Source organism: Canis lupus, chromosome 27 (assembly GCF_048164855.1).
Source record: "Canis lupus baileyi chromosome 27, mCanLup2.hap1, whole genome shotgun sequence".
Classification (NCBI taxonomy): Eukaryota; Metazoa; Chordata; class Mammalia; order Carnivora; family Canidae; genus Canis; species Canis lupus.
The window spans coordinates 22,172,296-22,195,984 of NC_132864.1; the positions used below are offsets into that span (position 1 = coordinate 22,172,296).

General features: G+C 42.6%; 1 protein-coding gene across 2 annotated transcripts in view; it reads left to right on the forward strand.

The window, feature by feature from the left end:
* The first annotated feature begins 1,611 nt into the window (after positions 1 to 1,611).
* The window catches only part of TMEM233 (transmembrane protein 233), a 35,340-nt gene continuing 13,262 nt past the window's right edge, over positions 1,612 to 23,689 (forward strand). Inside the window, exon 1 of one of the 2 annotated variants that reach the window (XM_072802737.1) lies at positions 1,612 to 1,894. In XM_072802737.1, the coding sequence (XP_072658838.1) occupies positions 1,709 to 1,894 (186 nt within the window). In that variant the 5' untranslated portion in view covers positions 1,612 to 1,708. The remainder of the gene's footprint in view (positions 1,895 to 23,689) is intronic. The other variant, XM_072802738.1, reaches the window with a different exon arrangement.

A 23,689-nucleotide genomic window follows, 5' to 3' on the forward strand; every position in this document is an offset into this window, starting at 1 on the left:
AAGTAATTTTGAGTTGATAGCTGAGAAATAAGAAGGAACAGCCATGTGGTAGTCCAGGGGAACAGCATCCCAGGTAGAGGGAACAGCCAAAGGAATGGCTTGGTTGAGAATTCAGTAGCTCTAGTTCTTTGGTTTATTCTCACTTGGTTAACCAACCAAAATGGGAGAGAAGGCACTATTTCATCTTTATGTATTTAGATACTAACCAAAGACTTTGTACCTGGCACTGTGCCAGATGCTGATACAAAGCTGAGCAAGAATGGTCCTCTTTCTCACAGAGTCTGCAGTCCAATGAGGGAGACAGATAACAGAATCAGTATGGCTCCAGGAGAAGTGAGAGCATCCCAGATAATGAGTTCATATTCTGAGAAAGTCAAGCAGATGATTAATACTTTTGCTGCATTATGACGTGAGCAACTATTCTTGAAACTATGCACAATAAAATTACTTGTATTTCTCTGTGGCCCTGCCTGCTTAGAATATCTGGATTTTGGGTGACATATTTGCACAAAGGGATATTGGGTCTGAGGTACTGCATAATGACTCTTTTTGGGGAAATAGCTTCCTAATAAAAACTAACATGTATAGCACACTTAGATTCACCTGGTTTGACTTGCAATTTTATAGTGTTCACAACGTCCCTAATGGGACTCCTGTTATCCACTTTTTTCAGATGAAGGAATTGGAGTTCAGTGAGGTAAAAGGACTTTCCTGAGGTCATTCAACTCAAATGTGACAATTTCCCATCTATGTCTGAATTTGGAGTCTCAGTTCTCGTCGGTACCTCTCCCTTGAATTGCTTAGTGATGCAATTGCTATCCTCATCCTAGTTGCCAGAGTAGACCCCTCTCTCTTCTTCCCCATCCCAAATATCCACTTGGGTTGTCTAAACCAGCCAGATCTACCTGCTTCTCCCTCCAGGGCCCCTGCAGTTGGAAAAGTGGAAAAGAGAGGGTTTCTTGTTTGCACACTTGGGGAAAAGTGGATGGGATAGCATCCAGACTGGCCCTTACTGGGCTGTCCCCACTGGCTGTCTATACTCAGGTCCAGTCTCCAGCGGACCCCTGCCCAGTGCCTGAAGGGTGGGGCCCAAAGCTTAGCACCTTGTTCCCTGCCCACCTGTTGGGGAAGAGAAATTATTGGGGCTCAGTGTCCAAAGTCTGCTTACAATTAGGGATTGGACCGGGAAAAGCAAATTGTTAGGCAAAAGGAAGTAGTAAGTCTGTAGGCACCTGCAGAGAGTTGGGTTGCCTTCTTACACTTAACGTTTTCAAACTCACTGGCTTGAAAAGATGATGTCCGGAGCGCAGGCTAGCCCGTTTGCAACTTAAAGGGCTTTCGCTCTCGCCTGCCCCGGGCCTCCTTTTATTTCGGACTTAGAGTGAGTCTGTGCGTGCGCCCGTCTGATGGTCTCTGGGTGTGTCCTTCAAAGAGCGCCTTTCCCTTGTTTCTGGGGCCGGCTGGCACCCTCTCCTCCCCGCCGCCTCCCCTCACTCCCTGGTTCCCTCCCTCCCTCCTGTGCGGAGGCTCTTGGCCCAGGTCCCTCGGCCCGGGCGGGTGCAAGCGGAGGACGCAGGAGAAGTGAGGTCACGTCTCCCTTGAGCCCCGCGCCGCCGGCTTTTCAGCGCCTCGCGGCGAGCGGGCTGCCAGAGCTCCGGCCCGCGCCGACCGTGCGCTCCTCCGCCTGCCTGCGCCGCCGGCCTCGCCCATGTCTCAGTACGAGCCCAGCTCGGACTTCAAGAGGGCTTTGGACAGCAGTCCGGAGGCCAACACCGAGGATGACAAGACCGAGGAAGACGTGCCCATGCCCAAGAACTACTTGTGGCTCGCCATCGTCTCGTGTTTTTGCCCCGCGTACCCCATCAACATCGTGGCTTTTGTCTTCTCCATCATGGTGAGTGAATTAGGGCCTAGAGTAGCCAGGGAGGGAAGACCTGGGAGGCGTTGCCGGCGCTGGGCACCCAGCGCGCTTTCCGCTGCTCCCTTACGCACTGCCCCGCGCACCCCGGGTTCTTGGTCCTTTCGCCTCCTCCTCACCTTTCTCGAGCTCTCAGAACTCTGCGGCTAACCACCTGCGCCGCCTCCGCGCTGCCTGCGGCGCGCAGAGCCCTGATCCAGCCCCTCCCCGGCCGGCCGGCTTTCCACCTCCTTCCAGCACCCAAGGTGCGCAGTGTTCAACACGAGCAGTTCTTCCGTGGACTCCCCAGCTTCTTTCCCCGCCTGCCTCCTCTGACATTTGTGGGCATTGGTCCGGTTCTTCTCCACCTGTTTTTCTAGAACCTCAAAGTGTGCTGCCTTTGGAGGCAAAAGCACGCCCCAATCTCTGAGTTCTACGGCCCCTTTCCTGCTGCGCGCGGGGCGTCCCCTCTCCGGCGCGGAGCACTTTTACCATACAGTCTTTGCTGAGCCTGGGCGCCGCCTCGGCCCCATTCTGGGGGTCCCCAAGCGACTCCCGAAACCTTCTCCTTGACTCTGGTCCTATGGTTTCTTAAGCATCCCCTCTCCAGGGCAGCAACTTCTTTCTATGCCAGCTCGCTCGCCACGGCACTCTCCAGCACCCCTTTGGCCCCCTCTTTCCAGTGCGCTGGCTCGCTCTCCAGGCCTTTCTTGGGCGTCCCCTGTGCCCCTCTCACCAGCAATGACTGCCCTTGCCTCTCTTTTACTCTTTTCTGCCCCAGCATGTCGTAGTTTTTCCCTGATTTACTGCGCGCGGACCCTATCTCCGCCGCTCTCGGCGATCCCCAAGGCTCCCCAAGGCTCAGCTCCGCCACTCCGTCCCGCGCCCAGGGCGCTCTCGGTGGTGCACTGGGGACACCGCGCGCCCTTTGCGCGTCCGCCTCCAGAACCGTGGCCTCTCTGGAGTAGAGGTTGCCGATGTTCCGGTCTCCCCTCCCGGAGCTTGGCTCTGCGGCCCCCTTCTGTCCCGGTAGGAACTCCCGGGCGAACCCCACCAGGAGGGCGGCGAGCGCCCGCGAGGCCTTCGCCTTATTGACTGGAGCAGCTGGCCCGTGGGGGGGGGGGGGGCGGGGGGGCGGCCGGGTGAGGTTCCGACCCGCACTGTCCGGGGACAACCCTTGCAGTGATCTTCCTCCCCGCGGGCCCACCCCGGGCAGCTAGGTGACCGAACTCCCCAGTCACAGCCAGAGAAAGCCTGATTCAGGTCAGGGAAGATCCAGTGTCTCCGCCCCCTTGCCCCATTCAAGTCCGCCCACACTGGCCCACGGATGGCATCATATTCGCTTCCTGGGTACACACAAAGACCTCAATTGCACACGCAACCCTGTTTGTCTGCTCTCAGCACCAACATTCAAGCGTGCCGCTGCTTACGTTCCCAGTGCTTGTGGTTCGGACCACAGATCGGCTGTATGATCTCTGGAAATCACTGCATATCTCTCAACTTCAGCCTTTTTTGTCTGTAAAATGTAAATAATCCTAGCCATAATTTCTTGAGGTCGTTGCATTAATGAGATGTTTGTAAAATGCTTGGAACAGTGTTCAGCATGATGTTATTATTAGATCTTTACTCAAATGTCACTTCCTGAGGCCTTCTGTGATCACTCTTCAAAATCAAAATCCCCACAAGCTCTATGCCCCCTTTCCTTGCTGTTTTCTGTCCAGAGCACTCCTCTCCATCTGATACATTGTTTCATTATTATGCTTACCCTCTGTGTCCCCTCTTTAGGGTATAAGCCCTATGAGGGTAGGAGTATTTGTCTGTATTCTTTGTTGCTGTTATCTTCAGCACCTAGGAGAGAATCTGGCAGGTGGTAGATGCTCCACAAATACATGAAATGAACGCATGTATGAATGAATGAATGGTATCAATGGATCATGATATCTGCTTCACTCCTGCTGCCATTTCCCCCCATCCTGGAGCCAGGAAAACTGTGGTATCAGGTTCCTTAGGACCAGCCAGCCAGTTTCCTCTCTTCCTTCCTCACCAGAGATATCCGGTATTGGGTTTTCTGCAGCGAAACTGGGAAGGATGCTGCAGCCAAACTCTCCAGGCAGCAGCAGACATTCTGGCTGGAATTGGTGCCCACGCTCTATCCTGATTTATTAATGAATCAGCAGCCAGTTCACCCCTTTCCCAGTGCCAATTATAAAACTGCCTGCAAAGGCTTTTTCCTTCATTGATCTGAGATGAGCTAACACTCCAGCTGGTGGTGACAGGTTGGATACTAATGATGCCACTTGGTGTGTCCTGGGGGATAAGACTGGTACATGCTTTGAATGGAAACCTTTTTTTCTGACCCCCTCATCCCCATTTCCTCCTTCAAGACTTTTCCAGTAGTTTTCAGCAAGACACCACTCTCACGTCAGAACACAGACACTGGACTTGGAGAGGTGACTATGTGCAAGTTTCATATCTTCTTAAAGCCTTGGTTTCTTCATCTAGAAAATGGGAATGTGAAAATCGTTTTCGGTGGAGCAAATCTGTTATAAGGATGGAACAGGATAAAGCATGTCCAGCTCCCAGTATTGTGCTAGGTATGTGCAATAATTGTTGAGCAGATGGATAGGTTTGGAGCCTGGAAACAACATATGTCACATATGAAAACCAATAGAACATCAAATGAGTGAAATCCAAATTCTAAAGTTTCCCACACCCTCCTCATCACATAGCCTCTAAAATGCTTTCCCATTGAAACCATGCAGATCTGGGCTTTACAAATTTCATGATAAAGACTCCAAAATCCAAAGAATAAAGAAGAGGAATGGTGTGTAGCAAAAAGGAGGTGGATCAACTCTGCTAGCTGTGTGCTTTGCCTACGGTGTCTTGTGGGGTCTGTTTTTTTTTTTAAGTCTGACTTACCTATAATTTGTGGTAAAGTGAGGATTGGTACATGGCTTGTCGTATTGGAACTTCAGTGGATCAAGCATTGCCAGTCGCAGAAACATGGAAATCTTTGCTTCTCTGTGTATTGAAAGTGCACTTAACCTGTACTCAACTTTAGGGATACATATCTCAAGAACTTCTCCCCAGATTGGGCCTCTTCTAGCCCATATCACATATTCATGGGAATCTGAAAATGGCACCCCTTCTCCATGCAGATGCAGCCCTACACCAGGGCACATGGCTTAGAAAATAGAGCCTAGGCTGGCTTTCAAGCCTCATTCCCCCATGCTCCCATCCATCCTTGGTTATCTCTGTTTATTCCACCTGAAAGGAACTCCGTAATTTCCATACAGCTTTTGACTCCAGAGAAAGAATGTTCATTTTCCAGTGGCAGTTTGTCTCTTTTGATTAAGACCAGAAAATTCAATTAAGAACAAAAGCAATGACAAGAAAATATGTCACTGGAATAAATAATTGTTGTAGCCTAAAAGTAAATATTAATACTAAATTGGGATGCATACAAATAAACAAGAAAGACTTTTGGTTCAGCATGTAATATTGAATAAGACTTTTTCTCTACTCTCTTCTGAAACCACTGAAGACGACAGTAAGTGAAACTAAAAGTGTACAAACACCCAAGGACAAATTAGGAGAACAGGTAAAGAGATGAGAGAGGTGATAAAATCTTGGAACATGGAAAGCAGCTAGTTGAGCATTGACCAACTTTACACAGTAGATAGTACCGAAAACTGAATCCTGCAGAAGGAGCTGACAAGAATAAAATCCATTTACCCTGAGCAACTCTAGAAAGGCTCAGAAATTAGAGGTACCAACTGAAGATATCACTTTTGAAGGTAGAAGCAAAGAGTAGGGCTGAAGAATGGAGGAATCTTTGACAGTCCATTTAAGAAATCATAAAGAGGGATCCCTGGGTGGCTCAGAGGTTTAGCGCCTGCCTTAGGCCCAGGGTGTGATCCTGGAGACCCGGGATCAAGTCCCACATCAGGCAACCTGCATGGAGCCTGCTTCTCCCTCTGGCTGTGTCTCTGCCTCTCTCTCTCCCTATCATGAATAAATAAATAAAATCTTAAAAAAAAAAAAAAAGAAATCACAAAGATCATCCACCAGCCCAGGCAGTAGGTACCTGACAGAAAATAGAAGATTTGCTCTCTGGTTAGATGAAACAGAATGGCTCTAGATACAAGGCACGGCTGAGGGTAAAGTTAAGGCATCATTGAATGAGAAAGTCTCTAGCCCCTGTCCCTACTTTGTACCTCTACCCTGGCATCCAAGCAAGAGATTGGAGAATTTTCTCACCAAAAGAAAAAAACCTACAGATACAAACATGTAGAAGTTCTCCAGAGAAATGATGAAAGCCCCACCTAATCATAAGTGGCTGCCCATCTGTTGACATGCCCCATCCTCATACGCAAAACTTCCAAGAAGTTTTTCAGTGTCTCACTTTCAATATGAACAATCAGACATTGGAGCAATTCTTCTGAATTAAGAGACCTGTGGTTTACAGAAGAAATGAAGTGTATGGAAATAAATAATGCAAAATCAGAAGAAAATTTAAGGATAGATGATGAACATCCTGAGGGAAATATGAAACTATGTGGTGTCCACAAAACAAGAACAAATTGGGAAAAAAATTAATTAGACAAGCAAAACAGAGGACTTGGGAATTAAAATTTGAGAGTAGATTAAAAAAAACAGTGGAAGGGCTAGAAGTCAAAGTTGAAGGAATCTCAAGGAAGTAATACAAAAATAAAAAAGATGGAAAATGTGGAAGTAACTCAAATATCCATCAACACATAAATAGATAAATAAAATATGGCATATACATACAATGGAATATTATTCAGCCTTTCAAAGAAAGGAAATTCTGATGCATGCTACAACATACCCTTGAAGACATTACGCTAAGTTAAAGAAGCTAGCCACAAAAGGACAAATATTGTAAGATTCCACTTATATGAAGTACCTGGAGTAGTCACATCCATAGAAAAAGGAGATAGTGTTTGTTAGCAGCTGGAGACAGAGGAATGTGGAGTTGTTTAATGGGTATAAAGTCTCAATTTGGGAAGATGGGAAAGTTCTGGAGATAGATGGTGGTAATAGTTGTACAACAATGTGAATGTACTTAATGTCACCAAACTGTATCCTTAAAAAATAGTTAATTTTACGTTACATATATTTTATCACAATAAAAAAATGAGGAAGGAAATTCCCCCCCCAAAAAAATGAAAGTCATCAAGAAAATATAAGAAAATTTGATAATCATTCCCAGAAATCCAATATTTAATCAGAAAGTTAAAAAAAAAGACAAATTCAAGAGAGGAAATTATCAATAAATAATACAGGAATAAAATGTCTAGAACTGAGTATCTGAGTTTCCAGATTGCAAGCATCCCTTGATACCCAATAAAATGAATGAAATTATATGGGTACCAAAGTACATCATGGTGAAATTTCAGGTATTTAAGGGTAAAATTTCTCTCCAATCCTACAAACTTGTAAGAAAAAAAAAAAACAAAACAAAACATGCCATGTATGCATTCATAATGGCTTTGGAATTCTTACCAGTAATGCTGAAAGTCAAACAGTGGAACAATGACTTCAAAATCCAAAAGGAAAATTATTTCCAACCTCGATTTAGACCCATCCAACCAGTCAAGGGAGAGAAAAGAATAAAGACATTTTCAGACATTCAAGATCCCTCCCCCAAAAACTCCAAACAACAATGCAACAAAAAATTACCTGCCATACATCTTTTCTCAGAAAGCTATGGGATGATGTGCTCCCCCAAAACAAAGCAGTAAACCAAGAAAGAGAAAGACTTAGGATCCAGCAAAAAGAGATCTAAACAGAAAAGCGACAAAGAGAAATCCTCAAAACAAGGCAATGGGTCTCAAAAACCCACAGAGGATGGAGTTGATAATGGATGGGTAGTCTAAAAGCCATTGTTAAAATCCCATTATCCGGTCATGGGTTGGCACAGTAAGCTATAACCCTGCCCTGCACCTGACCACACCTGCTCCAGAAGACAAAGGCTGTGGTCAAAAAGAAAGTAAATACCCACAGGATGAAAGACAAACCAAACTGATTGTTCTTTCCATCTGATCCAGGCTCCACTGGGGACTGCTCATCCATCAAAGCTATGTTTCAAGTGGCCTTCAATTAAGTTTAGAGGGAGAGTTTTTTGGGATTTTGCGTGTGTGTGTGTGTGTGTGTGTGTGTGTGTGTGTTTATGTGTGTGACCAAGGCAGAACTTGGAAATAATAGGCCTCAGTCCAGGCAGCTGACCCAGGAGATATAACACTGCTCACAAGTTGGAGCTCTAAATATTTGTAACTCACTGGGTCTCTCAATGTGACTTCTCTCAACCCTCTCTAGTTTTTTCCACATGATTTTCAGCTGAGAAAGGGGGTATTAATATTATGGACCCTTGTGATTTATTTCTTATGAATTCCTGCACATGAAGCTCTGAAGAGCATTAAAATGGTTCCAGATGATAAAGACCTTACCTGGAGTGTGTCACTGTTAGGAATTTCTGTTATACATACCCACAGCTTTTCTAAATATGCATGTCATCCAAACAGTCCCAGCTTTGTTGGCTAATATGTGGCAGAGGGTGGCCACTGACATCTGTTACTTGTGAATCTAGAATTTAAACTGCTGTCGGGGCACCTGGGTGGCTCAGTCAGTTAGGTATTTACCTTCAGCTTAGGTCATGATCCCAGGGTCCTGGGATCAAGACCTTGTCGGGCTCCCTGCTTGCTGGGGAGCCTGTTTCTCCCTCTTCCTTTACTGCCACTCCCTCTGCTTGTGATCTCTCTCTCCTTCTCTCAAATGAATAAATGAAATAAAATTAAAAAATAAACTGCTGTTGGAGTCCTTTTAGTCCTAGGTATGGACTGCATCTACTTCAAGATGTTAATCTGTGTGTTCCTATAAAAGGAAGTTTCAGGTTTCTATTTAAATTCCAGTTAGTTAAGGCACAGGTGTAGAATTTAGTGATTCAACACTTCCATACAACACCTGGGGCTCATCACAAGTGCCCTCCTTAATCCCCATCACCTATTTCACCCATCCCCCCAACCACCTCCCTCCTGGTAACTGCCAGTTTGTTCTCTATTGGTTTGCCTCTCTGAAAGAATATACATTTTCTTTTATTTATTTTTTTATTTTCTAAGAGAGAGAAAGAGAGAAAGCAAGTGTGCACAGCATGGGGTGAGGGGAAAAGGAAGAGGGAGAAAGAATCTTAAGCAGGCTCCATGCTCAGTGCCTGAGCACAGACAGAGCCCAAAACGGGCTGGATCTCATGACCCTGGTATCATAACCTGAGCCGAAATTGAGGTTCAGAAGCTTAAAGGACAGAGCCAGCCAGGTACCCCAGAAAATACATTTTAAATACAACTTTAGAGTCACCAAGGTGGCTCAGTGGTTGAGCATCTGCCTTTGGCTCAGGTCATGGGTCCTGGAGTCCTGGGACTGAGTCCTGCATTGGGCTCCCCTCGGGGAGCCTGCTTCTCCCTCTGCCTATGTCTCTACCTCTCTCTGTGTCTCTCACGAATAAATTAATAAAATCTTTAAAAAAAATACCATTTTACCTTACTGATAAAATGATATAATGGCTGTGTCATAATATGGGAAATATAGATAAAACAAGATTGGCTGCTAATAGTGAAGCTGGGCTATGGGAACATGTGGATTCATCATATCATTTTGTTGATTTTTTTCATGTTTAAAAAATTCCATTACAGTTTAAAAAAAAAGTCCCGCCAGAACCTGTCTCTCAAAGTCATCAAACACTGCCCAGGTAACAACAGCAGCTATTTAATGAGTTGGCAAAATGGGGCCATGGTTGAGGAGCAGTTTGCCATTAATTAATAAGCAAATTATTTCTCACTTATAATGTATGAATTTTAATGATGACTTTGGAGGAAACCTGCAAATAATCACCAAGGGGAGACCAGGTAGGAGGATTCACTTCCTAGAACAGTTCTTCACAAACTTTAACCACTTGAGGATCTTTTTAAATGCCAATTTCACACCAATTCAGCTGGAAAATCAGTGAGGCCTTTCTTGATTGCCCTCTCTTCCTCACCCTGGCTTGTGCCCATTATACTCTGAACAGATTTTCCTCACAGCACTTTTACTTCTTCACATCAAGTTGTGTGAACCACTTGATATGGCATTGTCGGCACCAACACCTAGTGCAATGCTGAGCATATGATCCATAAGTAACATATGTTTGATGAATGAATGAATGGCCACAGAGGCCCAGGTTTGTTCCTACCTTTATCTCTGAGGATTCCCCTCCCCTTCTCACCTGAGTTCTGGATTTCTGCCAAAACTCTTTTGAAAAATATCCAGGAGACCCAAGCTAATGCCATGGGTCTCTGAGAGATTGGTCAAGGCTTGGTTCATGATAATGACTTTCCTGGCTGCTCTGGAGCTCACCAACATCCTCACAACCCAACCCAATGGGTCCATGTTTGGAAATTGGTCTCTCTTCTCAACACACTAGACCATGGGATGACACTCTTCAGTTCAGAGCCACTCATCCAAAAATGTGATGCCTTCAGAGTGTGAACCTGAACATACATGAAAACCTAAGCCAGAGTTTCCAAAACGATGCTTCTCAGACAACTGGTTTTGCCCTATGTTAAAAAGTTAAAAAAAAAAAAAAGTTTTGCCAGAAAAGGGATGAGGAGGGGGTGATGAAATTAAGAGGTCAAATGCTGGGATCCCTGGGTGGCTCAGCAGTTTAGCGCCTGCCTTTGGCCCAGGGCATGATTATGGAGTCCTGGTATCGAGTCCTACATCGGGCTCCCTGCATGGAGCCTGCTTCTCCCTCTGCCTGTGTCTCTACCTCTTTCTCTCTCTCTGTCTCTCATGAATAAATAAATAAAATCTTTAAAAAAAAAAAAAAGAAGAAGTCAAATGCTAAGGTAAGCAAAAGTAAACTGTTTCCTTTCCTTTGGGGTTTCTCAGAACCTTTGGCCAAACACTGTGCCTTGTGGCTCTTCAGTGGAACAATAACACAGAGAGCATTTACTAAGCATGTTCAGCCTTTGATCCTAAGGCTAATACACCACAAAGCACACTCTGGTTAATACTGTTCATAACGATCATGGTCCTCACTCTTAATGGATTGAGCCATGGTTGACATGGAAGTAAGGCCGGGTGCTCCATCCCTAACATTCTTGCCTTATAGACCAACCTTTCCCCACCTTTTTTCCAACAGAAGTATTTTTAATGGGTCTCCCTGGCCAAACTTTTGCTGCTGTTCTGCCTCCTTCATTCTCTTTTTCTATAGGTGAAATTCAGAAATTCATCTTTGTTTACTTTTTATAGTATATGTTCTATTCTGCCAAACTGAAGGAGACTTTCTATATTTAACTCCCTCTTCTGATAACTCCATTTGTTCTTTGTTCTGGACAATTCGGATAGTGTAGTATTACCATTATCAACATTGTCACCATCATCATCATCTTCTTCTCAAAGCACTTTCATATGGACACAATTTCACTTTTTCCTTGCAAAACCCCCAGCAAGGTATTCAGGAAAGTTGTTTGCCCCATTTATCCATGAGGAAGCGAGGCTCGGAAAGGTGACACTGAGCAATGTATAACATTGTTGAATCACTATATTGTACACCTGAAACTAATATAACACTGTATATTAATTATACTAGAATTTTTAAAAAATATATAAGAAAGGTGACACTTGTGGACAAAATCAAACACGATAGTGCTTGCCCCCATGCAGTTTACAGTCTAGCCTCTTGTAGGGTTATGATCAAGTGGCTATCCCTCAGCCTTTAATAGGAATACAGCTTCGATGTCCTGAAAGCTTTCCCTTTTAATAGACGTGCCCCAACAATAGAAGAAGCATCATGTAATACTCTCAATCAAGCCTGACAGAAGTCCTCTCTAGCTTTCTGGTTTTAATGATAGACTGGCAAAGGGACAGTTTTCACTTGTCCTTGAAGATATTTATGGAGAGAAACGACCCAGATGTATAAGGAGATAGATAAGCATGAATGAATGAATGAATGAATGAATGAATGAACGAATGAAGAGCAATAGCACAGAAACATGCCTTGTGATCTGCAAGCCCCATCTCTAAATTCTCAGAACTACATTTAGGAAGAGAAACTTAGGATCAAGCAAAACCTAAATGAAAAATCCCAGTCATCTGAAAACCCAGACACTACTTCCTGAGTGCCCACATATATCAAGCTATTTTGATGGAGCCTTGCCATCGAGGAGTTGGAGATCTAAGACAATGCTGATCTATATAAAAAGAGTTCTTACACCTGAACAAAAGTATCTAAGGCTATGTTCAGGCATCAGTGCAAGTCTAGATAAATATGTGAGTCTGTGTGTGAGAGAAAGAGACAGAGAGATCGAGACAGAAACAGAGAGGCAGAGAGAGATAACACATGTAGAGAGAGACAGAGAGAGAGAGAGATAACCTCACTTCCCACTGGCCAAATATATCCTAGAGATAGGAATAATGAAGAGGAGGATGGCTTTGAAAGAGAGAAGAGTGTTTTGTGTTTTGTTTTGTTTTTTTAAAGAGAGAGCATGAATAGGGAGCAGGGGCAAAGAAAGAGGGAGAAGCAGACTTCCCACTGAGCAGGGAGCCTGACGTGGGGCTCGAGCCCAGGACCCTGAGATCATGACCTGAGCCAAAGGCAGACACTTAACTGACTGAGCCACCCAGGTGCCTCAAGAGAAGAGGTGTCTTAAGGAAAAGGCAACAGGTTCTAGAATTAGGATTTCAGGGGATCCCTGGGTGGCTCAGCGGTTTGGCACCTGCCTTTGGCCCAGGGCGTGATCCTGGAGTCCTGGGATCGAGTCCCACGTCGGGCTCCTGGCATGGAGCCTGCTTCTCCCTCCTCCTGTGTCTCTGCCTCTCTCTCTCTCTCTGTAATTGCAACTCAGTACATCAAACAATAGCAAACAAAAACTCAAAATACCATACTGTTTTCCATAGCAAAGCCTGCTTTTTGTGTTCTCTCAACCACACTGAGGGCACCTGATCCTCCTGAGGTACGTTCATCATGCTTTTGAAGGACATGTGGCTCATAATATCTCCTTGAGCAACACTATCTCCTAGGTTATCTACCCACAAAAAGAAATGGACTCTGAAGAAAATGTTCCAATATTTCAACATCCCATGAGCCCCTAAAAAAGTCCCTTCGACACTGGTGCTTGATTGTGACCAAGTCCAAAACCCATTTTCAACCAGAAGGAAAACAGAAGAGGCAGGAGGTGGGCATGGCAAATAGACATCTGTATGGCCAAAGACAGAGAAAGCCTGGGTCACCAGCCTTTTCTTCCAATTATGGCACCCATGGCCTCTACTACCATGGTAGGAAGCTAGTTGGGGGGCACTTAGCTTTGAGCTTCAAAGAGAAAGGCCGAGAAAAGGAATTCAGATAAGGGAAGAAAGTGTTAAGCCAACACAAAAAAACATCACTTGAGTATGCCTGGTTCCCTCAAAGAAGATGCCACAGCACTTGGGAAACCATTGGCCGCTTTTCAAGGGTAGGAAGTAAGGAGGGGGGTTCTCACATTCATTCACTCATTCAACAATTTTTGAACACTTACTATGTGTCAGACAATATGGTAACCCTTTATATCGCTGACATTTGGGGCATTTGTGAGCTGGCTGGTTCTCTAACTAGAAGAGTCCTACATGTTGGATCAGTGAATTAACCTCTCTTCTTCCCCTCAAGATTTCTGAACTGGTTAAGAAATAAGACACAGGGGGGCAGCCCTGGTGGCTCAGTGGTTTAGTGCCACCTTCAGCCCAGGGCATGATCCTGGAGATCCTGGGAGATCCCTGGAGATCCCTCCCTGCATGGAGCCTGCTTCTCCCTCTGCCTGTGTCTCTGCCTCTCTCTCTCTCTCTCTCTCTCTCTCTCTCTCTCTCTCTCTGTGTGTCTCTCATGAATAAATAAATAAAATCCTTAAAAAGAAAGAAAGAAAGAAAGAAAGAAAGAAAGAAAGAAAGAAAGAAAGAGAAAGAAAGAAAGAAAGAAAGAAAGAAAGAAAGAAAGAAAGAAAGAAAGAAAGAAAGAAAGAAAGACAGAAGACACAGGAAACAAACAGATCACCTGTTTGTTTCCACAACCAAAGGGATCCACTCTGCCCCCAAACTAGGTAGACTTTCCCAATGCTTCGTGGGCAGCACAGGACAACTACAGCCTTCCCCTGCTTGTTGAATGAGACAGTCAAGGTTTTGGCTCTCTAGAAACTTGTCTTAGTGGGAGAAGACAGACCATCCACAGGTTAGCACATAAACAAGATCATTTCAAAGAGTGGTAGGTGCTGTGAAGAAAATAAACAGGGGAAGTATGAGAAAGAAGGACTACTGGGGGCAGGTGGTAGAGAAGAGATTCTACTTTAGAAAGGATGGTTGGCAAAGGCTGAAGGATGAAAACAAGCTAGTCATGGGAAGATCTGGCCAGAGCCAGGAAATGCAAAGCCCCTGGGGTAGACTAAGTATAGTGTAATCCAGGGACACATAGGATGATTTTTTTTTTTTAAAGTTAGATTTGCTATGCACCCCTCAGCATGAATGTTCTGGTTTTCTTGTTTTGTGTACACTCCAGGGTCTGGCTTTATTTTTTATTTTTTATTTTTATTTTTTTTAAAGATTTTATTTATTTAGTCATAGACAAAGAGAGAGAGAGGCAGAGACATCTACTTAAAATGGACCTAACTCCCCCAGGAAGGAATCCCAGAATAGGCCACAAAATAGAGAGCTAGGGCTTCTGTTATCCAGTGGGGTATCACACAAGAGTTCTTCACAGATCATTACTTTGTCCTGGCCCCAAGCCAAACAGTTCCCACATTTAGGACCAATTCTTGTTTTACTTTTACTTCAACCTTCATTCCAAACTAGAACAATCACTCAGAACTGATTTGGTCACTGAAGAAGCAATATCCATTTTTACCTGGGTCCCAGTGACCTGTGAGTGCAAATATAACTGACATTAATAAATAGTAGCCCAGTTCTTGGCCCTCCCTGCTAAGTCAACTCCTGTAAAATTCCTCTCTATATTTCTAAGATGTGTTTCCCATGCACTAATACAAAGCCATAATGCACTATTAACACCCGCAGGGCCTGGCTGTTGCTTCTAGTGGACACTGGGGTAACCGTCAAATATCCCCGGGGCTGCTTCTAAGCCCTGGCATCATCTCTTGCCTGATACTGTCAACTTCTCTGGCCTCGGCCATTGATCTACTGGAGTCCTCAAGGTGTGTCACCAGGCCTTGCTTCTTTAAAAAAAAAAAAGTATACAACTCAAGTGATTGTTAGTATACTCACAAGGTTGTGCCATCATTACCAGTATTTAATTTCCATCACCCTAGAAAGAAATTCCATACCCATTAGTAATCATTTGCCATGCCTCTTTTCCCCAGCCCCTGGCAATCACTTATCTACTTTCTGTATCTATGGATTTGCCTATTCTAGACATTTCATATAAATGGAATCATACATTATATGATCTTTTTTATGTCTAGCTTCTTTCACTTAGCATAATGTTTTCAAGGTTCATCCATGTTCACGCATGGGTCAGTACCTCTTTTTTAAAGCTAAATAATATTCCATCATATGAAAAGACCACATTTTATTTTTCCATTCACTTGTTGAGCATTTGGGTTGATTCCATTTTTTGGCTGTCATCAGTAATGCTCTATGAACGTTCAGAGACAAGTTCTTGTGTGTTTATATTTTCGCTTTTCTTGGGTATATGCTTAGGAGTGGAATTGCTGAGTCACACTGTAACTCTGTGTTAACTTTTTTAGTAACTGCCAGACTGTTTCCAAAGCAGGTATACTGTTTTACAGTTTTATGCAGGGTTCCTGTGTTTCCACTTCCTCAATGAAACTTGTCTTTTTTTTTTTTTAAATATTCTTTAAAGATTCTTTTAAAGATTCTTATTTTGGAAAGAAAGAGTGTGTGCAAGCAGGGGAGAGGGGCAGAAAAAATGAGAGGGAGAGGGACAAGCAGACTTCCCGCTGAGCGCAGAGCCTGATGGGGGGCTCACCCCAGGACCCTGAGATCATGACTTGAGCCAAAATCGAGAGTCTGATGCTTAACCAACTAAGCCCCCCAGGCATCCCTTATCTGTCTTTTCTATTCTAGCCATCTTAGTGGGGATCTTGTGGTTTAAATTTGCAACTCCTTCATGACTAATGATATTGAGCATCTTCTCATGTGCTTATTGGCCACTTGTATATCTTGTTTGGAGAAATGTGTATTCAGATCCTTTGTCATTTATATTGAGTTGTTTGTCTTTTTGTTGTTGAGCTGTAAGATATCTATATATTCTAGATATAAGTCCCTTATATGATATGTAATCAGCAAATACTGTCTCCTCTGTAGTAGGCTTTCTGGCCCTTGTTTCTTTCACTTGCTTTGTGACCCTTGTTGAGGGGTCTATGTGTTGCAGAGTTTCCAATGAAACAACTCTTTTTTTTTTTTTTTTTTTTTGCTTGTAGCCTCTCTTCCTTCAGCCCCTAATAAGAACTGGCAACAGAGTCAAAGGCAGATACTGATGGTTCAGACTCTGCACTCAACTCAAGTTTGAATCCCAGCCCCACCCCTTCACCTAACTTCTCTGAGACTTGGTTTTCCCTCCTATACAATGGGAACTTTAGTGCAGATCTCTCTGCATTGTTTTCAAGATTAAGTGAGGTAATGCTGGGCCCTTCATGTGCATTACCTCAATTAAGCCTCACAAACTGCCTGTGCTGTAGACATTATTACCCTCATTTCACAAATGAGGAAAACAGACTCAGAGCCATCCCTACAAGGCCACATTTTTCTTTGAGGCCAGCTACTATCATATTAAAGATCCAAATGTCTATTGCATAATACTGTCTGTAATAAAATGAGTCATTGCACAATTCCCATACACATAGACAAGTATTGGGGTGGTGGGTTCCATTTAAGTGAAAAACTGTTGGTGACTCTGGCTTATGAAGTTAAAGTGGCTGAAATTCCTTCCTGAGCTCTTGACCTCAAGCCAAAAATTCCTTATTCTGGTCATCCACATGGCAAACCCGTGTCTGCCATTCTAAGGCAAAAGCCCATCCTTCAGAACTCTGACAAAGAAGTTAGATGACTAGGTTTACTCTTTGTTCTGCCAGTAGAAAAAGGACTGGTCACCTTGGTAGGAAAACTAAGTTGGCCAACTGCTTCATTTCAGTGTTTATTTGCATTGCTTGTGTTATTGGTTTGCTTTTCCATCAATTCAACGTCATCTAAAGGAACTAAAGGGAGACTAAGTGAATCAGACCCTCCATCAGGCCCTGGAAAGAGGGTAATGAGTAAAAAGAGACATGGTGCCCACCTTCATGGAGTCACAGTCAGGTCATGGAGTCAAACACTCAGTGAGTCAGTAAGCAACAGAATAAAATAACTGAGTTGCATCAAGAGGATGCCATGAAGGAAACAGCCCAAGACTGAATCAGCACATAGGTCAGGGGATTGACTGAAGATGGGGTGACCTGAGAAAGTAGACATGAAAGCTGAGACCGGAAGAATGACCAGGCACCGGTCACATAAGACATCAAGAGAGGAAGGCTCCCAGCAAAGGAAATGACCAAGACAAAGACCAGGGGGCCAAAAAGAGGGAAGGAGGGAGCCGGAAAGAAGGCTCCAAATGAGGCTGGAGAGGCAGGCAGAGGTCAGACCCTGCAGGGCTTGAAAGGCCACAATTAAGAACATGGGTCTCTTTCTAAGGGCAATGGGGAGCCAAGGACAGGTTTCCAGCCAAGGCCACTCAGGGCTCCCATCCCATCCCCTCCCCTCATACAAGTGACTTATGCTCTCTGATGGCATTATCAGACATCACGAGCTTTCCAGAAAAGCTTGACACTGTGGTATCCCTGGCTGCTAAGGCTTTACTTGACACTGTGGTGTCACTGGCTGCTAAGGCTTTACTGCTTACCTGTCCTAGGTAACAGAAATGTGCCTTCTACGCCCTACACAGCGGGAAGAGGACTTTTAGTTCTTACCCAGGTCTTTTTTTTTTCTTAACAATAGATGTAATCCTAAGGAAGGGCAACTGAGCAAGGGCAATGTGGAGCATACCAAAATATATTTAATAGCTCATTTGTTTTCATATTCATCAATCAGCATATGGCATAATAATAATATTGATGTAATAGCTACTGGCGCTATTTTGCAAACGCTGCTCAAAGCACTTTACGCGTATTAACTCATTTAATCTATAATGACCAGGAAACCAAAATATAAAACAACAACAGCAACAACAACTGACAATGTCTTCCATTGTTATTATTTTGTGTTTAGGGGCTAATTTTGTTTGCGGGTGAATGTGGGATTTCTGAGCACATTTGGTGGTAGACAAGAACAAAGAAAATGCACAACTTTCCGACAGGAAGATCAATAGCACAGATTAGAGACATGTTTGCCCTATTTTTAATATCAGTGGCCAAGTATTTATGAAACTGGGTTATCAACACTGTATTAAAGCTAGCTCTTAGGTTCTTGTGGACATAATGACGGAGTTATCGCTAAGAGCTTTGTCAATCAACTTATTATCATTTGCTAGCATTTGTAGCCCCCTTAAAAAGTTGCCTTTGAAAGCAGACACATTATTTGCTTCCCTGTACCTGAGTCTCGGGTTTTCTCACTGGATACAATTTTATACCACATGAGAGTCATGGTAAAGATTCAGTTATATGATGGTGTGAATGGTTATTCCAGGACCTGGCATAGAATAGGTACCTCATGAATATTAACTATTATTTTGCCATAATTCATTATAATTATAACTAACATAGCTCCTGCTTTACCTCCAGCCTCTTCTCATCTCTCTCTCTCTCTCTCTCTCCCCTCTTCCTTCTTCACTCCTACATTTCCTCCTCAGTTTTCTTAAGTACCTTCAATAAGAAAATTATTTCCTATCCCCAGACCTTTGCACATGCTGTTTTTCCCTCCAGCCTTCCTCTTCCTCCCCTCCCCCACTCTTTGCAGGTCTGGTGCCTTCTCCTCACGTGTCAGTCTACCTGCCCCCATCTCAGTGAGAGTTCTCTCCCTGTACCCCATTTTTCTTGCCTTAATAATTTTTTCTGTAATCATCTTGTTTATTAGCATGTTTTTTTAATTTTCAGTCTTCACCAGAATGTAAGCTCCATGATGTTGGGGAGCATTGTCTGGTGCATAGTTGGTGCTCAACAAATAATTTTTGGATGGATGGATGGATGGATGGATGGATGGATGTCCATCTAGGACGATAGCTCTTGCCTCTTCTTAAAATAAACTAGGAAGCTTACAAAAATGTACTAATGCTGGAATCCCAGCGCCAGAGATCTTGATTTGACTGCTCTTGGAGGGGGCTTGGGTATAGGAATTTGTAAAGTCCCTCCAGCTAATTCTAAGGTCAGCTGGGGCTGGGAACCACCAACATAGGGGAACATAAAAAGTATAACTTGGAAGAGTTGCATCTCAGTCCTGCACCTGGTAGCCACTCCTCAGGTGATGCTGTATTATCTGGTATCGTGTGGGATGTGACAAGAGTTCTGCTCTAAGACCAGAAGGAAAGGACAAAGTACTTTCCATATTTTTCTGGCTTAGGAAAGTGGTGCAGCTTTACCATTTGATGTACAGTGTCACAGATTTCTAGAACATTGGATCCCCTGGTATTCAACTCCAGTTAGCAACGTTTATGGAATTATACTGAGTCTCTCCTTCTTAGAAATGTGGATGCTGGGAGATTTCTGTACCTCTGACATGAAGCAAGGAGTCCTGGCTGCATAGCCTCATGACACACAGTCGTGCTGCTCCCTGCTGCAGGTTGGGCTTAACTTTTTTTTTTTTTAAGGTTCAGCATAGAAACAGTCACCCTCATTTCTGGTTCCTGACCAACTTTCCTTCTGCGGGTATTTGAGTATCATATGTCCATCCAGGGAGGAGATGTATAAATAAGCTTGAAATAACTTGATGCAGTGACCATGACATCATTAGTATTCACTACAGGAGAAAGGAACTTGCTCAATTTCTGTCAAACTGTGACCTTTGCTGGCTCAAAACCAGGTGACCAAGACCTGGATGCTCTCCTTAAGTTTTGTAATGACTCTAACATTTTGCTGGCATAAGCCAAGCTTGGAGAAAAGAGAAAAGGCACTCCGAGGGATTTGTTTGAGTGCCTTACAAAATGTGTGATAAGGCCTCATTTGTGCTATATACTGAGAAAGGTTCATTTGCCTCACAGAGGAAAAGAAAAACTAGAAGGAAATTAAAGGTCCTTCTTTTTATCACACTTTGCATAGTGCATATCACACTTAGCACCTTAAAATAAGGGTCATTGGGTTGGGAAGAGGAATACAGCTCAGAAAGGAACTCTAGGCAATATTCAAGCACCACGTACATGATGAGTTAGAAGACAGTAAACACAGACACAGGGGAAGGATGTAACACAGGAGGATTTCTGTGTGTGTGGACACTCCAATCTACATGAGACAAAATTTCATAGAACTATACATATACCAAAAAAAGAAAAAGAGTATATGTAAAAACTGGTGAAATAAGAATAAGATCTATACCCAAGTTAATAGTGTCATACCAATGATACTATTTCCTAGTTTTGACAAAGTACTATGGTTATGTAAAAGATCATCGGGGAACACTTTGTGAAGTGTTCATGAGAATTTTTGGTACTATCTATAGTTTGAAACTTCTCATGAACCTCAATCTGTATCAAAATAGAAGTTATACTTGGGGCAAAAAATGGATGGGGAGAAACTAGGAGAAAATTTTGTAATATATGTAACGGATTAAGGTATATTATCTACTACGCTATTCAGTAGTTGCCACTACCTATATGTGGCTATAGAGTATTTGAAATGTGGGTAGTACCACAGGTTTTAATATTATTTTGGACACATTGGGTTAAATCAAATTTATATTATTAATTTCTTCTATTTATTTTTACTTTTTTAATGGGCTACTGGAAAATTTAAAATTATATATGTGGCTTCTGTCATATTTCTCTTGCAACAGTGGTGATCTACAATACATTAAAAGTTCTCACAAATTAATAAGAAAAAGGACAAACTGATAGAAAACTGGACAAAGAATATAAATACAAAATTCATCAAGAAGAAATATAGTTGACAAATAAACATTTATCCATATAACAAATATTTATTGATTTCCTGTTTCAGGTACTATATTGGTCATCAGAGAGAGTTTTAAATTCATTCTTCTTAGAAAGTTTCTCTAAGAAGGTGGACATCTGAGCAGAGGGCCAAAGAACATAAAAATAGCTCAATCTCACCATTGAATCAAAGAAATGTCATTCTGAGATTCTTTGACACCTATCAGAATGGCAAAAAAAAAATAGATTGATAATACACAGTTTTGGCAAGGATATGGGGAAAACAGCACTAAAATACTTTTAGCAGCAGTGTAAATCTGTCTAGCTTTTTTGCAGGGCAATTTGTCTCTCTAAATGTAACCACATCTACCTTTCAATTATTTGATTGAGCAGTTCCACTCCTAGGAATCCATCCTAAGGAGAGGCTTAACCATGTACAAAAATATATGAATAAGGATGTCTACTGAAGCATATTATGTAATTGCAACAAACTTTAAATGACTGAAATGTCTACTGTTGAGGTGCAGCCATGGATGTGACTACTACTAAGCCACTAAAAAGAATAAGACAACTATGCTCACAACTTTTCTGTAAGTTTGAAGCTTACAAAAAGAAAACAAAAAGTTACCTAAAAAACAAAAACAAGCATCATGACAATCTACGATTTCCCCCCAAGGATGCAAAGATAATGCAACATTAGGAACTCTATATTTTAAATAACTCATTATTTTAAATCCTGCCTGGAGGGAAAAAAACAAGAATGAGACAGACCTAGAAACACTAGCTTGAAAAGGTGCACACCCTGTATTAGTGGAAAAATGCAAGTTGCAGAATAGGTATAATACTATCCATATTTTTTAAATAAAAGAAAACAAACAAAAATCTCTAAGTGTGTATATGCATGTGTGTATAAACACATACACTTTACATATAGTATTAAAATTAATTTCGCCTATTTTTTTATTTTTTTAATGTGGCAACTAGAAAATTTAAAATCACATACATGCCTCCCATTATATTTCTATTGCATAATGCTGATCTATAATATACAAAAAGTTCCCACAAATCAATATGAAAAAGACAAATAGAAAACTGGACAAAGGAAATAAGTACATCAAGAAGAACTACACTTAACCAATAAACATCACGTGTATACATACGTACCTTACAAAACTAGCTATGTGACTCTGAGCACTTTAACTTCTCTGTGCTTCAATATTCCCATCAGGAATATGGAAACAATAAAGCATCTATCTCATAGGCTTGTTATAAGGGCTAATAAAGTAATCCTTGAAAAGTGTCTAACACTGTGCCTGGCACACATAAAAACTCAATAAATGTTACCTGCTATCTTTATTAATTTTTCAAAGAAAAACTCAGAGACCAATACATTTAGAAAAAAAAAATTCACTTGGAAAGAAATGCAAGGAAGTCCAACTTCAAAAGGACCAGCTAACAAATAAAAAGCACAACACAAGTATTTAAAGGAAACAAATGCAAAATTGCCAAAGTTACCAAGTTTAACAGTAGTTTGTTCATGATTTTAAAAAAATTAACAAAGCAAAACAGTATCTTTCTCAAGGGATTACAATATCCACAAAGGAAGTGACCTGTGTTTGGGTACCAACATCGCATAAGCCGAGATGAAGTTGTCATTGCCAAGACTTATGGGAAATACTCAAGGTTTTAATATTAGAAGGATTTGGGCTCAACAGACTGACTCTGTATTCTTGGTTTATCTCAAGGTGCAAATTGCTGTTTCTTTATCTTGACTGAGATACATAATGTGCTTAGCCATAACAGAAGAAAGAGAAAGTATCAGTTTTCCTTTCATAGTATTCGTGGGGAGGGGGGAGAGGGAGGATCTAGAAGCAAGTGCACTAAACTGTGAACAATGGTTATCTCTGGGAAATAGGATGGGGAGAAGAGCTTAGTATTTACTGGATGTTTCTGTAGCATTTGAATGCTTTACATGTTCACAAGTTACATTTGTAATCTGTAAAAGAACTAAATAAGATCATGTAAATGTTAAATATCTAAGCCATCTCATGTTTCTTTTTAGTTCTTCCACAGCAGATGGGATAGTTTGCTTTCTAAGCTCTTCAGGAAAAGATTTATAAACCATGCATTTTCTCTACAACCCATTTCCACCACTTCAGTCTGTAGCATTTGCCAGGAGAGCCTTAGTATGCAGTTCCAATCGGGAAGGGAAAAGAATGGCAGGCAATGAATGGGGGAGGGAAGATTAATACCTTCTCTCTTCATTATTAGATCTCCACCCTAAACCCTGAGACTCCCAATCAGGGAAGTCCTTTAGAGTAAAATCTGGGAGTTCTAAAGTCTTTCATCTTCATCTTTCCATATCCTTATATTTACCCAGCAGATTTGCCCATGGGCAGCCCCTTCTTCAAGGACCAGAGGAGGAAATGGATTCATAAAAGAACTCATGGGAGGGAGGAGAGTCCACAGTAGATACTGCAAGAAGCTTTCATCTGTTTTTCAAGCAAATCATGGAGTCCTAAATGACTCCACATCTCCCTTATGAGCCCCAGCAAGATGGTCGTTTGCAGAGAAGAGGTTCACATACAAGATGCCAGACTGGCAGCAAGTGATAAAGGTTGAGCAAGACTCACTCATGGCTTGCACCCAAATCCCCCTCAGCCAGGTCACCAGCATGGTTCTGCTGATCT